Source organism: Aplysia californica, unplaced genomic scaffold (assembly GCF_000002075.1).
Source record: "Aplysia californica isolate F4 #8 unplaced genomic scaffold, AplCal3.0 scaffold00127, whole genome shotgun sequence".
Classification (NCBI taxonomy): domain Eukaryota; kingdom Metazoa; phylum Mollusca; class Gastropoda; order Aplysiida; family Aplysiidae; genus Aplysia; species Aplysia californica.
Window position 1 is genome coordinate 320,671 of NW_004797397.1, and position 16,828 is coordinate 337,498.

The following is a 16,828-nucleotide window of genomic DNA, read 5'->3' on the forward strand; positions in this document are numbered from 1 at the left end:
AAAGAAGAAGGGGAGATAAGGACGATAGATGTTTGATAGGAAAGAAGAAGCAAACCACACCAGAGCACCCGCCAACCACCCACGGGGGGAGTTGGAGAATTGGAACACATCATGTCATAACTTCCTTTCTGTGGTCAGGGGGTGGTGTGGGGGGGTGTCAAGAAATAAAAGACACCAGGTGATAAACATTCTCTTCATGATCGGACCAAGATGGAGTGTCAAGACATTGAAAACATCTTGTGATAAATTTTCTCTTTTTAATTGGGGAGGTAGAAAACTGACGTCAACAGATTGCCAATTCTTGGATCAGCCACTCTAGAAACAGACGACATTTGGTCGCTTGTAAGCACAAGGGGGCTATCTAAAAAAATGCTGTTTGCAGAAAATCGAAGATAAAGTTTTTGCTCCTTGTTCAGTTTCTTTAAAAGACAAGGAGAGTTTTCTCTTCTATTGTAACAAAACAAGTATACACACCAATGAAACCAAACTTCTCCTCTAGGTAGGGCAATGCCCACCTTTGGTGTAGGTCAAGATTTCTGGAAACCCCCGAAATCTGGGTTAGCCCGCTTGTCCTTGAAAGCTACCATTTGTTGTATAAACTTACTCTTGTTGATAGTCGGGGGGGGGGTTGTTAAACAGTGTCCACTCCAGTCTTATGTTCGTGCTGGAATCCAGGTGTCTGCTAGTCTTTATCCGAACAGTTAATTTCATATGATGGTAGTATTTTAGGAGATTTATTTTTCTTGTTCGAAGAATCAGGCCAAGTTTCTGAACAGCCCCTACCCCCCCTCCCCAAACCTCCCAGAGTAAGTTAGTTTAAAATCTTTTACTGGTTGTTTTAGATTTATTATAAAATGAAGATGTGTTTTTTCCTGTCCCCATTGTTTTATGCAAGAAAAATTCTGAAATTATGCAAACTGAGCCCAAAAATATGAAATTATGCGATTCTGTTAATTTTAACAAAGAATGATAAAGGAAAATAATCTCAAATTATCCCAAAAAATGATCAAATTTTGCTAAATTATGCAGGGTGCCTAAAACAACGGGGACAGCTTTTCGTTCATGTGCGTGCACAGATAATGTTTGTGAAAAACGGTGACAATGTATGGAATAGTGTTAGTTGACATGACATACTGACATAGACAGTAGACATGTGTTGTCATACTTTTGTTCAAATGGCGTAAGTCTCTAATGTCTCTGGGTGGGGAAAATTAAAATGTTAACGTGTAAAGAAAGGGGGTGTTCTATTTTCTTTTTTTCAAGACAGTAGATTCATTCCTTGTGAATTTCTTCCCTTTTTTTTAAATCTTTTTTTTTTAGCTGAACTTGAAAAATAAAATTCTGTATCAGGCGGTGTCAACAGATGTTTCTCAAGTTTATATGATTTATGACTTACGCCCTTTTTGTTGGAGTGTGAAGACATATGAAGCAGTAAGATGTGCTAATTATAGCGAGGACCAGCAGACCCGCGTTTGACAGGCATGTTTTTGCGAATCTTCCCAGAGGTCACCCTGAGCGCACTGAACGCCCCCGAGGGAGACGTGGATATTGAGGGACTGGGGGACAACAGCGGTCACAAAAAGCTGGATTTTGACTCAGGTACTGGATCATGCACTGTGTGTTGTTGTTGTTTTTGTAAAGTGTTTTACGGGGCTCGCAACTGCATAGGTCATGTGAGCGCGCGGGACACACCTAATATTTTCAGTTGGTAGGAAATTTTGAATTTTGCCCGGGTGGCGCAATCGATTCTTTTGCGAAATTTGGTAAGTGGTAAGTGTTTTTATGGCGCTCATAACTGTATAAGGTCATATGATGGCGCGGGACACACCTAATATGTTCAGTTGGTAGGAAATTTTGAATTTTGCCCGGGTGGCGGCCGAAGCCTACTCTTATCGATTTTAGACCATCAAGGGATCTTTAACGTGCGCAACTTGCACACGGGCCCTCTGAGATTTTTCGCCCTTGTCCGTGAAGGCTAGGTGTAAATCTTTCCTACCAGAAGATCAGGGGTGTGGCAGAAAGACAGCAGTTAGGAGAAGCCAAGGAGTAGCAGTAGAAAGAGGAGGGGGCAAAGGAGGTGAGGGGGTGGGGGCAGAAAGTGGAAATGAAAGCAGACAACAGAACATTGCTAGAGAGCAGGGAAGGAGGTGAAAGGAGACAATTTTAGAGAAGAAAATTTTTTAGTCGCTACCCGGATTCGAACCCGGGACCTTTGAATGAGAGGCCAACACCTTAACCTCTAGGCCACGAGAGCCCCCGTTTTGTTCGTGCTGGTGAATAATAATAGATAGCATTTGTGTAGCGCAAATCCCCGCTCAACAGCAAGCTCTACGCACTTCACAATCTATACTATTACCCCAGCAGACCTGGGTGCATTCTGAAACAAACTCAACTTCCTGGGAAGCATACAGTGCAAGCAGCCATTTATAGGCGCTCAAACACTAACAAACTGACAAGATCTTTCGCTGTTTATGGCCGGGTGCCCTTTCCCACTTGGGGGAAGTGAAGAAAATTTGTGTAAAGTGCCTTTCCCAAGTACACAACGTCGGGCCCGTGGCTTGACCCCGCAACCTCGCGATTAAGAGTCCGGTAGCCTAATCAGTAGGCCACCGAATAAAGTGATTGTAAAAGTTTTGAACGTTAAAATGCCCAACAATGAGAGGTTGAGCAGTTCCAGCATGCTTGACAGTCAGAAAGTAGGTCATTCAGTCTTGAAGTTGCCCTGGGTTTGTTTGTTTTCAGGGTTCCGGCGGCCTCCTTGAATTCAAGGAGTCTTTGAAAACTCCTTGAATTTGCATTCAAGGTACAATCTCCTTCAAAAACTCCTTGAATTTGAGGAACCTCCTTGAATTTCCCCGGATCGGACACAAACAAGATTTTTGTCGGATTGCTCTTGGCGTGTCGTCGAAAACGGCTTGAATTTCTTGACCAAACATCCTTCAATTTTTAACATTTCTCCTTGAAATCTTGAATTTGGTGGGGAGTTCGTGGCAAGAACCCTGTGTTTTGTTTGGAGTTTGGTTGGGGGGGGGGGGGGTGTTGGGTTTTTTATTTTGTTTTTCTTTTAGTTTTAGCTTTTTATATGATTTTGTGAATGATACTTTTTAGTCAACTTAGAAAAATAAAAGTGCACAAGACAGAAGGAATAGTTCACAGTACAGTGCGGTGTATTCAAAATTCCATTTGCTCAGCATGTACGGGTACACATAGATTGATTAGAATATTTCTTGTCAAATCTGCTTGTTATTTCGTTCTCTTTTTACACTTTGTTTAGTATATTGTCAAATCTGCTTGTTATTTCATTCTCTTTAAAAATTTTACTCTTTGTTTAGTAGTATTTTCTATTTCTTTTTCAGATGTGGACTCAAGCCTGTTGTGAAGGAAAGACTGAGAAGGAAATGAATGCAGGTGTGAGAAGATGGATGGATGGATACTTTTTGCTTTGTGGTGGCAGATTGAGTGTGTCTGTCTGTTTTTGGTACATGATAGCAGGTGGAAGGTGTGTTTGAGATTTGCTGGGGGGGGGGGGGGAGATTGAGTAGGGCCCTTGCATTTATATGTCTCAAAGCTTGGTGTTCTCACTTAAAGCAGTATGATAAAGTTATCATAATATAATGTGTAAAAAAGTTGTTCCCGCTTCCGATCCGGACATAATGTGTATTTCTGCGCAAAAAAATTCTTCAGGAGCAATGTGGAGGTTTACTCTCAATGATTTATGTCTTGTGTAAACTGGCTCTGGCAAAATGATATTTTATGTTTTATATAATGGCAAGTGCGTATGACTAGAGTAAAGGAAGTTGTGCATGGTTGAAAGGATAAATGTGTCATGACGTGGTGAGATCAGGCACTCGTCAAAAAGCGGAAATCAAAGAAATTGGTGTTTTTCTGGCTGTTGGGCATTTTTTTTTTCTACTTTTCTTTTTTTTTTGGCTCAACACCTATTACATCCATTTAAAAACACATTTCTGCTTGGATTTTACTGAAAAACATTGATTAAAGGCACCAAAAAATGTAAATTTTTATTTTCCAAGGACTCAAGCTATAGAAATTACCAAACTTTGGCAGCCATTTTCTCGCTAATTTTACCTCTGAAACCGGGCGATCCTGACCTCATTCAATCGCAAATATCTCGACTTCTATTCAATATTAATGGATATTTTTTTATCCAAAAGCAAGGCAAATGAACAGGCTTTAAGATGGTATCAATAACTCCATATGTCCAAAAATTGACCAGTGCCTGATTCCACCATGTTGTGACACAAATGTAATTTTTTTTTATCCTTCTCTGAAAGAAAGAAATCAGTGTCTGAGTTGATGGAAGAGATGACAGAGTAATGAGTGTGTTTTTAATTTTTTTTTTTTTTTCCGCATGATGTACATTGAATACTCGCAGTATCTAAGTTTAATTCATTCTGTGTGAAAAAAAAGCATGTTGTTGAACGAAAGTGCCTGATGAATGGATGATGAAAGAAAGTGCCTGATGATTGATGACTGGATGATGAAAGAAAGTGCCTGATGAATCGATGATGAAAGTATCAGTTTCGCGCTGGGGGGAGGTGGGGAACTGATTGTGGAAGTGCTAGTGTGGCCTGAGAATGTGGCAGAATGTGAATGTTGTCGATACCTTATATTTTATAGCAATTGATGCAACCATCAGTTTTTGTACAGTTTGTCTAATAATAAATATTGTACTTATTTTCTCTTCCGTGTTTGCCTGGTTCAGACTTGTACACGATATGTGTTTGTCGAGTCCGTTGTACAGTGTGGGTGGTTGGGGGGTGCTCTGATGTGGTTTGCTTCTTCTTTCCTATGAAACATCTCGCAACTGCATAAATAAGGTCATATAAGCGCCAGAAGAATAGAGGTGTTACAAGAGAGTAACAAACATAAAAAAAGAAGAAGGGGAGATAAGGACAATAGACACATTTTTTTGAGTTTGAGTGAAGAGAAGGACATCGGCCCAGTAACAATCAAATAGTGCAGAGAAGACAAGTATAGACAAAAACAACAGAGGGAAAGAAAAGACCCAATTTGTTGGGGGTTTTTGGCACTAAGAGAAAGACTGAAGGTGGGGAATAGAGCAAAGATTAAATTACCTGGTACATTAAGATTAAAAGAGGAAAGACCTACCAGTGACGACAGCCCCAGAAGAATCTTGCAATACTCAGAAATCGGAAACACAACAAAACATTTCTGCTTCTTTCTTCACAGTGTCAAGTTTATTTTGTATACATAATGGGTTCCAGTGTCAAAGAATATTTTTAAAAACAAACACATGACTTAAAAGAACACACCAGCGCTTGTGTTGCCTCCTCCTCCCTCTTTCTCTAATTGTGCACAGTTCATGACACAGAACTGCCAACACACATCACTGGCTAGGTCTAGACCTGTTAGTTAAGGCCTTCCCATCACAGTGGGTGTCGCATTCAACGAGGTTGCCCGCACCGGCTTGCTGTCCTCATTGGATCCGACTTCTCGTTGAATGCGACACCCACTGTACAACACTCTGATTGTGCACAGTTCATGACACAGAGCTACCAACACACATCAGTGGCTCGGTCTAGACCTGTCACACACATCAGTGGCTAGGTCTACACCTGTTAAGGCCTCCCCTATACCACAATCTGATTGTGTACAGTTCATAACACAGACCTGTCACACACACACACACATCAGTGGCTAGGTCTAGACCTGCTAAGTCAAGTATTGGGCAAGGGAGGGGAAACACAGTACCGTACCGAAGTGTGGACAGCTACATGCACTCTGACCTGTCACACACATCTGTGGCTAGGTCTAGACCTGTTAACACTTTGCCCCCACAGGACGCCGATCGCCGACGGTAAGAAGCCGTCCCTTTCCCCCATGGGACGCCGATCGGCGACGGTGTGATATAGCGTGTATCCTGGTCCGTGGGGATAAGTGTGTTGCGCGCTCTGCATGCCGCGTGGGTGGAAAGTGTTAAGGCCTCCCCTATACAACAGAGTCTTGGACCTGGGAGAAAACACTTACAGTAGTGTAGTGTTGACAGCTACATGCACTCGGAGCAGTCACAAACATCGTACTTTTCCACGTACGGCCACACAGCTACTCTACCCAAATCCCTAAATAGTTTAGTGATGAAATCTCACTCTAATGTAATACAAAAGAATGCTTTCAAAGACAATCTCACATTGCCCAGGATAGATCTGCAGATAGACGTTCCACCAGGTAGCCAGACGTTCTTCACACCACAATGGGAAAAAAAACAAAAAATCCAAGCATCTAAACAGACCCAACAAACACTGTTGGATTCCACACGTACACATAATCTCTGCTGACATTCATATATATATATATAAAGAAAGTTCACCCATTGCATTCTTGGAGTCAGTATCAATTGCCTCAAACTGCAGTTGGATACATTGAATACCACCAGAGTTGGATTCAAACACGAGACTTGTGTTCAGGAAAGCAATCACTCTATAAATTCAAAGCCACCACCTGATGCTCTTAACACTTTGACCACACAGCAACAAATCTTTGAAGCGCTACCAGCAAATGCTGGAATAATCACAGGCGCGCACACACACACACACACAAACTCACACACCCACCAACTAAGCAACCACTCACACGCGGTCTTCATTCTTCTGTTACAAACTTGAAACCAAGAGCAAATATATATATTTACAGATCCACTTCGGCATAAAATCATGTGGTGTCATTTTTTTAAAGAGTTTATGTACACAGTCTTCAACTCCTCATACAACATACTGATTACATTTACAGTAGTAGTTGTCAATAATTTATCAACAATGAAACAAAACTAAACATAGTTCTCACACATTTGGTAAAATCATCACTTCCTCTGCCAACCGTTTTAGTGCTGCGCTACAATGATTCCTCTACTAGGGGAAGAGTGGAGGGTGTACAAAAGATTATGCATGCACTGTAGTAGCGATGAAGTATGTATCAATATATATGGACACGAATGTGCTGGGACCGTTGGGAGGAACTGAAAATGGCAGGAGAAAAGAAAAAACACAGGCACATCAAAACCTGACCAAAGTACACATGGATCTTGCCACAAAGGAGGGATCTTCAGATGTTTGTACTCCAGTCAAAAAAAAACCCCAAAAAAATCGAATCAACACCACATTTGGTGCTGGGAGGGATAAAAAAAAAACCCAACCAAGACAACAGACAGAACCAACCCCGGAGAGCAGAAAGAGGTCAGACCTATCAGCGACACTATCCAACAACAACCTAACAAATATATGATTACGGATTATTATTATTTTATGTGTCATCTCTGCTAAAATAACAATCAGATAAAAAAGCAGAAACTGCCAAAAGCGTTCACTTCACTTCACACGGCAAGATAATGACTTTGTAGATAGGAGCAAAGAGAACAAGATTCTGGCCACAAAAAGTCAGGGAGCAAGTCCTGTGACAGTAGTTAGAGTACCGAGGTCCACCTCGTCAGACTGGAAGAAAACCGAAACACACAAACACACGCACACACATTCACGCAGAGTTGTGCACAAACGTCCACTCAGTACTCTGTGCCAACCTAATAAAGTACAAAAAGAGGGTGTTTTTTTCCCCCCATGGGAAGGTCATTTCAAGGGCTACAATTGGTCACTTTTAAGGACAAGTGGGCTAACCCAGATTCTGGGGGTTTCCAGAAATCTTGACCTACACCAAAAGTGGGCATTACCCTACCTATAGGAGAAGTTTGGTTTCATTGGTGTGTATATTTGCTTGGTTATAGAGAAAACTCTCCTTGTCTGTTAAAGAAACTGAACAAGGGGCAAAAACTTTAGCTTCGATTTTCTCAAACAGCATTTTTCGGGATAGCCCCCCTTGTGCTTAAAAGCGACCAATTATTTCCCCCATGTTCTCTGTCATTATCTCTGATGGTACGACGAATGACATACTGACCATGCTTATCCCTTCGATCATGCATGATTGATAGAAAAACACACACAGTAACACAGACGTCTGCTGCTTAATGACGCACTCACTAGAGCCACAACAGATGAAAAACCCAAACATTCATAAGTTTGTCAACATCATAAAAGGAAAAAAAAGCATCTCGATATCAGTTTACAAAGAGGAATTTGATGAACAACTGAGCTTCTTCTTAATTCTTTATGAGTTTGAGTTTAGTTTTAGTAGAGGTTTTACGGTGCTCATGGCTGCGTAAGGTCATATGAGAGCTAGAAGATTAGACGTGTTACAAGAGAATAACAAACGTAAAAAAGAAGGAAGGGAGATAAAGACGATAGATGTTTGAAAGGAAGGAAGACGCAAACCACACCAGAGCACCCACCAACCACCCATGTGAGATATGACACATTGGAGAAGGTGACACACAACACCATGTGAGATATGACACATGGGAGAAGGTGACACACAACACCATGGGAGAAGGTGACACACAGCACCATGTGACATATGACACACCAGAGAAGGTGACACACAACACTATGTGAGATATGACACATGGGAGAAGGTGACACACAGCACCATGTGAGATATGACACATGGGAGAAGGTGACACACAGCACCATGTGAGATATGACACATCGGAGAAGGTGACACACAACACCATGTGAGATATGACACATTGGAGAAGGTGACACACAACACCATGTGAGATATGACACATCGGAGAAGGTGACACACAACACCATGTGAGATATGACACATCAGAGAAGGTGACACACAACACCATGTGAGATATGACACATTGGAGAAGGTGACACACAACACCATGTGAGATAATATATACCAGAGAGGGTGACACGAGCCTTAGTGAGACACATTAAGCCCCGCTCAACTTCGGTCCACAACATCTTACACTTGTCTGTGTGCAGCAATGTCTTCCTAGGTTTACATAAAAAAAACAACCTAAGTTTTAGTAAGTGTTTTTAGTTTTAGTAGAGGTTTTACGGAACTTGCAACACCATAAGGTCATATAAGTGCCGAAGATTAGAGGAGTTACAAGAGAGTAAAAACACAAAAAGGGGGGGGGGGGGATAGACGATAGATGTTTGATAGGACAGAAGAAGCAAACCACACCAGAGCACCCGCCAACCACCCACAAAAAAACCTAAGAGAAATTAAAAGCTCAAAAGAAGCAGGGTTGACGCAAAGTGGTAAGGCATACGAGAAATAAAAAGACATTTCCTCCAAACAAACCACAAAAAAAGTAGAGTTTTAAAACGCATTCAAATAATGAACCTGTCGTCTGCAATACTTGTATACTACCTTAAAAGCGAGAAAAAAACAACCCCAAAACAAAACACAACTATAGAGAAATAATGAAATAAAGCCATCATGACAATCAAGAAAACTTGCATGTCATGAGCTCAGACCCACAACAATTTCTACTGAAAACTTTACACATATATATATTCTTAAATAAATTCCCAAAAAAACAGTTCTCGGTTGAGGTCGATTTGATAGAAACTCAAGCCCAAACTCCCACATTTTTTTAGAACCTACTGTAAATCCCACATCAGGACATAAAACGCGAAGATGAGTTGAGTTCACTTTGGGGGTGGACACAATCATGGCCATACCTCACCAGGCAGCAATCTCACAGGAACAGAAGGTGAGGTGGGAGATGAAGAAGAAGTCTCTCACTCAGAAATGACTTTAATTTTTAAAAACATGATTTTATAGAAATTAATAAAAAATGAAAACAAAACTACCTGCTTTCACACCATGTGATATAACTAATCAAACAAAATAGAGGAGGGGGGGGGGGAGGGGGTGTAGGTAATTTCTAAATAAAGCCGAGTTGGTGCTGCTGACAAAGGGAGAGACGTAACAATCACCACACCACCTCCGACAAGACTTTTTTTCATTCCGAGGAAAAAAGAAACTATAAACCACCCAGAAAAGTCTCTCTCTCCTCACAGGGCTGGCTGGTGGTGGGTGCGAGAGTCCCCGAAAATCATCACCAGTTTCCTCACCTCACCACCACCACCACAACAACAACGAACGCTGCGTCGGCCATCGCCACCTTAGTTATACCACCGTGCTCCGATGGCTGTTTATCACGGGTTTTGCATATTCTACAAAGTCGTCGATTAGAACAGGCCACGCTCCTGCGACAAAGGGAGAGAACAAAAAGCAGAAATAAGGGGAGGGAAGGAAAGCTAAAAAAATGTTTACAAACAATAATATCAGTCCATATTGCTGTCCCCGCGGTTTTATGCAAATAAAATTCTGAAATTTATGCAAACTGAGCCTAAAAATGTGAAATTATGCGATTCTGTTAATTTCAAAAAAAGAATGATAAAGGACAATAATCAGAAATTATGCAAAAATGATCAAATTTTGCTAAATTATGCACGGTGCATAAAACCCCGAGGACAGAGATATTGCAAACATCAAGTGTACTGTCTATGAGCTTTTTAGATGAACTAAGCCCAAAATTGTTATTTTTCGCTTTATTGCAATTCTTTAATCTGTGGTATGGGTTGTGCTTGTTCGGGGAATATCTTGTTCAATTTCACATTCTAAATGTTGTAACAAAAAAAACAAAAAAAGCAAGAAAAGGTACATAATGTAGGTACAACCAGTCGCTTTTAAGGACAAGCGGGTTAACCCAGATTTTGGGGGTTTACAGAAATCTTGACGTACACCAAAAGTAGGCATTGCCCTACCTATAGGAGAAGTTTGCTCTCACAGGTGTGTATATTTGTTTGGTTATAGAGAAAACTCTCTTTGTCTTTTAAACAAGCTGAACAAGGGTCCAAAAGCTTTAACTTCAATTTTCTCAAAAAAACATTTTTCGGGATAGCCCCCTTGTGCTTAAAAGCGACCAACTGTTAAAAGAACGAAAACCTTTTTGCTCTATCCTGAAAAATGTGGCTTTCTGGGCTTAGAGCACTTACACAGCTTACAGAAGAATAAATACCCTCTTATTATCTTTGAGTTTCTACATTTCGTGAAGCAGTTGATCAGAAGAAAAAGGTTTGTAAAAAATTAGAGATGTCATCTTATTTATTTATTTTTTTTAAAGAAGAAGGAAGTTTCATCTTATGAAAAATGACTTAAATCACTACATAAAAATTGAAACCTAATTATACCTGCTTCCCCTCCACCCATCCGCCAATCCAAAATTCAACCTAGCACAGAATGGAATTTTCTTTTTTAAGAAAAGACCGGTATGGGTTGATGAAAGAGAGCAGTCACGTTCTTTCTGTTTTCAAATCAGTTAAACAAACAAACAAGCACACACACACGCGCGCGCACACACACACACACACACACACACTCACACACACACACAGAGTCACATACACAAATATACACACACTCGAGCTATGCTAGAATTAATTTTTTATCAAACCGTTACCCACTGAGCAGACATTGAAAATGTTCTAATATCTTAAGAAAGGAGGGAGCTGGAATTAACTTATAACAATGCATCAGCATCACGCTAGCATTACTCTTAGCCCCTCTCCCCCCCATTTGATTTTCACACAAAATAACACTCACTCATATCTGTCTTCAGAGAAAGTTGCATTCGAAATTATAGCAAAAGTTGCAAGAAAAATTTGCAGAAGTTGCAAGAAAAGTTGCAAGACGTGTATAGCAAAAAAAAAATGTCCTGGAATTATTGGAATACATTGGTATGCTCATTACAATCAAGGTAACCGGTTATTTTTGACGAAGTATTATTTTTCCAACTTTTGCGGAAAATTTGCTAAAATTCGCGAATTCACGAAAATGGCAAAAGTTACATGCGCAATTGCCGGTAGTGGGTGCGAATTTCTCTGAGGACAGTCATATGGGCAAAACGAGTGAAACAAAATTAGCACAAACAACAACTCACCTTCTTCATCGTAATTACTCATGTCATCATTAATCATATTACAAAAGTCAAGCAACAAGTTCCACGTGTCCTTGGGGATCGATCGCTTGTGGTTCTCCTGAAAAATTAAAAAAAACCCGCAAAAAATAAGTGGGACAGAAACAAAGACATGACCTGTAAGAATTGTGGCTACAGCAGTACTGTGTTGAAATATTCAAGAAGCTCACTAATACAGCCACATCTCAACCCCACCTAGGGTCCTGCTCCGAAAATGACTCCCTTCTCAAAGTATAACAGTAAACAATTTTTTTTTAATTTCTGCAAAAGCAGATGATGATAAAAATACCACAGGGATGCCACTCAACTTTTTTTTAAAATAGCTGAAAATCCACGCGCCACGGTCTCGCTAAAATATGAATATCAATTTGAAACCCAAAGGGTGTACATAAAGAGAAATGACAAACAAACAAACAAACATATATAGATTCTATCTCGATCTCAATAACAGAATAGCCGATCAGGATCAAAATACCGGAAATACCGGAAAAAAGCGGAAAAGTGGCATTCCTGATACCAAATCAACTGCAAAACATAGATTACAGATTAAATTCATAATTCAAAAAGCAGTCAATGTTCCTAGACCTATCCATATTTTCTGGTTGGTCAATGATGGCCCAGTGATCAGTTTTAGTTCTCTCTTCATTTTGGCCGTCCAACTGAACTAAATTAGACCACAATCCACTTCAATCACTAAATCCTCTAGTCTAAAGCTACAATAACCATGTACAGTAGAATCATAACGGACAAGATCACAAGTACGTAAATTCCAGCTCAACCAAGAAAAAAAAGTTCCAGAAATTCTGTCAAAGAATCACCAGATTCGAACAGTCACAACTTTCCACATCTTTAGAAACCAGAAGATCTCACCAAACTAAAAGTCACTCTGAGAACAACATTTGAACCAGATTTCCGTAAAATAATAATTAGTAAGTGGAGAATCCAAACCATGACAGGCTTCCAACATGAGCTAGTCAGGCATACAAAAGTCACTTCTGTTTTTAAAAAATCTGCTCAATAACAAAAGTGACATTCACAATTTAAGTAGATTAATTTTTTATCCCGTCATGAAACCTTCACAAGACTGGTCCATTTAACAGTCCAGTAATCTGCCAGAACTTTCAGCCATTATTTTTTATCCGTTCCCGTTCAACCATTTTAATGTCATTCATTCATTCATCCAGAGCCAGATCTGTGACAGACATGGGCGATCAAGGTTCTCTATTCCTTCCTTTGCTCGCATACTCTCAAAGCTACATTTCCCTGATCTTTCCCTGTTACCCATTTTTGTTTAGGTTCCCTAAGTTGGTTGCTCTGGGCCTACCCCTGCCTCGTTTGCCTTCCATTTTGCCAGTGAGAGCTAGATGTTCAAGACCTTTATGTCTATTCAAGTGTCCCAAAAACTGCATTTGTCATTTCCCGATCGTTTTTAACAGTGAGCATCCCACGTGGGCTTCTTCAAGCACTACCTCATTTGATTTCTTTTCCTTCCACAATATTCTCAGCAGTCTCCTAAGAAACCACATTTTCTGTTGCTTCTATTTTATTTTCACTGTCTTTAGTGATTGTCCAGCATACAAAACATAATTCTACAGACATTACTACGTTAGTCCACGCTCAATAAAAAGATGAAGTTTACGAAGTTCATCAAAGTATCAGTGCAATATTAACAATAGACTGCTCCACTCACCTGTAGGAATTTGCACCACAAATCTAAAAATTTGAATCTTCCCGTGAGAACAATATTCCAGTAAGCAATGGCCATGTCTTGATCTGAGGAGTACACACATACAGTCAACTGATCAAAAACTCACCCAGATATCACAATCGCATAAAAGATTCAAACAAAAGAATATAAAATAAGGAGCAAAGAACTTGTCCTCATAAAAGCAAACGTGTAAAAATCATCCAGTAATAACTCTCTCCTTCTTTCACCTACCAAGTGCCACATCTGGAACAAATATTGATGAGATAGCGACTGTCCATTCAGTGAAGTCCATCATTTGATCATCCTCAAAAATATTACACGACAACTTCCAGAGGTGGAAGTCTAAGAATTTACTCTTTTTAAATATATTGCTCTTATCATGTCCCTACCTCTTTTTCTGTAAATCTTACAGAAAGAAAAGACCCTCATACCCATAAAAATACTTCATAGGGTAAATAATAAAAGAAAGAAAAAGAGCATCACTTTTAAGTATTAATCTCACATGGCGAAGGGTGAATGTGAAGAGATGAGGAACGGGAACAGTCAATATTCATGATTCAAAGTCAAGAGCTTTCTTGTAAAACAATATACAGTCGAACCTCCTGCCATGACGGCCACCTGTACAAACGGCCACTTTCCATTCCCCCCTTGCGTTTTTTCTACATAAAGAAAATATAGTGGTAATATAGTTTGTAAAATGCATAAAGCTTGCCGTCCAGTGGGGATACACAACAAAATGCAATTTATCATTATCTATTACATGAAAATATTCCTTTCACTTCACATAAAGCATTTTGCCGCCGTTCACTGAAGGCGAAGTGGGAGACAAAACAAGGCAGAAAGAACAAAAAAAAAGTCAAGAACCATGCTCATACCTAAGCCTTTCTGCTCTGGGTTTTTGGCATAATTGAAAGTAAACTGGTAGAAATCCTTAAAGTTGTTGGGGTCTCGGATATCCTGTTCGAGCGTGCTGCACTTCCCTCGTAATTTGTCGATGGAATCACACCTGATTGTGAAGAAAGAAATAAAAATAAGAGGACTGCACAGGAAGTAGATTTAACAAATAGGATTTGTATACCCCCAGGTCATGTCCATTGAAACCGAATGACATGTCTGCTGGGACATTTCAACGACCCACTATCAGCACTGTTCAAGGAACCCAATCCTGCCCCCCCCCCCCCGGGAAGTACTGAGTTCCTGCTTGATGCCACAGTACCAGAAGGAAGAGAGAGAGAGAGGGAGAATGTTAGGAACACTTTGAACATGACACAAGTTACTAAACTGCAAAGTGCCTCAACTAGCAACTGGAGATTACGGAAAGCAAATTATAACCCTATGAAAAGACAAACAAGTGATAGCAGCTAGACATCTCTCTGTTTGTGTGTGTGCGTGTACATGTGTACAAAATCAAATTGCATGTAACGCTGGATCAGAGGCTCCTTGCCTATTACGTTGCCTGAAATCTACAATGCCAGCCAAAGGTGAGGAGAGGGGACTGGTAGGAAAGGAACAAATTGAGGACAAAGCTAGCTCACAGAGTAACGTGTTGAAGAAAGGGAGCTTATTACTGTACAGCTTCCAGGAGGGTGCCATGCGCCATGTGTAATGTGCACTTCTTGAGGCCAGTTAGCTAGCACAGTAATAGGGAAAATTTACATTAGTTTAGTGAGAGATGTATAACTCAGAAAGTTGGCAGATGGCAGTTTAAAGGGGTAAGTAGTACATTTATCAAATTAAGTGTTCCTTTTAGAGCATATATTTGCAAAACCTGGCAGTTTAACAGGAGGGGGTTATGATGAGGTTTGACTGTATTATTGTATGGGGAATGACTACACTTCTTTTTTTCCCTTCTCTGCTGATAGCTGTTCATGCTGTCTCTCAGATGACTCCTCCTATTTTCAATACAAAGCTATACCTTGTAAGTAAGCCATATGGGGCACAAAAGTCAACCCATCTAGATCTTTTTACTCTGGAAGCAGAAAACCCTCTTTAGGTGCGTATTTCCACTCTAGTTATAGAAAACGGTAGCATTAAACAAGACTAAATTAACTGAAACAAACTGTCTGTGTGTGTGTGTGTGTGTGTGTGTGTGTGTGTGTGTGTGTGTGTGTGTGTGTGTGTGTGTGTGTGTGTGTGTGTGGGTGGGTGGGGGGAGGGGGGGGGGCAATCTTTCCTTTTATTTCCCAAACTGAGACTGTTTGAGAAGGGTGGACCCCCACTGTATATCAGAGCAGAGGACAAACTGACATTGACAATCTCCTTACCCAAGTTCTGACATCCCTGTGACAAACTCTTCTTTAGTGAATTCGCACTGAGTTTTTGCTTTGAACCTCCAGGCCAGAATCAACACCGTTCTGGACTCAGGGTTCAGCTGTAAATCTTCGAGGAAGCGCATGACACCATCAACTGTCATTTTGTCTTCCTCGCCTGGATCTGGAAGACAAAATGGAAGGCATATTTATATACAGAGTTAACACAAAGATGGTTCAATTTTTCTTCCATTAAAATTGTGGCACGAGATTAGAACAAAAAATAACATACTGAATAACAAACATGCACTGGTTTTAACTCTTTGTTTTAGTAAGAGTTTTACGGCGTTCGCAACTGCATAAGGTCATGTTATATGAGCGCCAGAAGTTTAGACGTGTTACAAGAGAATAACAAACATTAAAAAGAAGAAGGGGAGATAAGGTAGCAATGACAATGAAAAATCAAATTTTTATCCATATTGCTTTAAAAAAGACTTAAATGAAAATAGTGTAAATTCTAAGAACTGTGGTTTAAAAATTTTTTTAAATCTTTAATAAATAAAAAAGTAATTGGGATTTTTGTTTGCAAAATTTTGGGGGACTTTTATAAAGGAAAACCTCCAAAAAGTGGGACATGTCTTGATGTATTTTGAGGAAAAACTGTTCATAAGTCAGTAATGAATTGGAGTATCTGAATGAAACTTGGCATCTCCTTGTTGTGATTTTTAGTGCAGAATCTAGTTCTGTTTTATCACTTTTTCCATCTTTATTACTTTGGATCTTAAAGACTAATATTTGTGTGAAATTTGTTGAACTGCACAACATCATTTTACTGCAACCTGTCACACCTTCTAAAACTCAATGTTAAAGCGGTATCGGGAAAACACGCGATTAAGTCATCGATGACCTTTTCAGTTATAGGCAGCCAATCACATGCCGCCAAGCGGGCGGACAGACGGACGAGAACCGACTCCTTCCATTGCATACTACTTACCCCCC

The 16,828-nt window shown here is 40.1% G+C and overlaps 2 protein-coding genes and 1 long non-coding RNA gene across 3 annotated transcripts in view; 1 reads left to right on the forward strand and 2 right to left on the reverse strand.

The window, feature by feature from the left end:
* Positions 1–3,785, forward strand: part of LOC101851401 (chromatin complexes subunit BAP18) — a 7,743-nt gene extending 3,958 nt beyond the window's left edge. The window contains exons 5-6 of the mRNA XM_005096351.3: positions 1,504–1,599; positions 3,357–3,785. Coding sequence (XP_005096408.1) covers positions 1,504–1,599; positions 3,357–3,379 — 119 coding nt within the window. The 3' untranslated portion in view covers positions 3,380–3,785. The remainder of the gene's footprint in view (positions 1–1,503; positions 1,600–3,356) is intronic.
* A 1,408-nt stretch (positions 3,786–5,193) lies between these two features.
* LOC118477532 lies at positions 5,194–7,689 on the reverse strand. Its single transcript, XR_004858443.1, has 2 exons — positions 5,769–7,689; positions 5,194–5,597 (listed from the first exon to the last, which is right to left on the reverse strand). It is a non-coding gene; the product is annotated as an uncharacterized LOC118477532 (long non-coding RNA).
* A 1,552-nt stretch (positions 7,690–9,241) lies between these two features.
* LOC101851637 (DCN1-like protein 1) overlaps positions 9,242–16,828 on the reverse strand; it is an 8,948-nt gene continuing 1,361 nt past the window's right edge. Inside the window, exons 3-7 of the mRNA XM_005096352.3 lie at positions 15,845–16,013; positions 14,456–14,586; positions 13,563–13,645; positions 11,837–11,933; positions 9,242–10,100 (exon numbers count right to left, since the gene is read on the reverse strand). Of these exons, the coding sequence (XP_005096409.2) occupies positions 10,021–10,100; positions 11,837–11,933; positions 13,563–13,645; positions 14,456–14,586; positions 15,845–16,013 (560 nt within the window). The 3' untranslated portion in view covers positions 9,242–10,020. The remainder of the gene's footprint in view (positions 10,101–11,836; positions 11,934–13,562; positions 13,646–14,455; positions 14,587–15,844; positions 16,014–16,828) is intronic.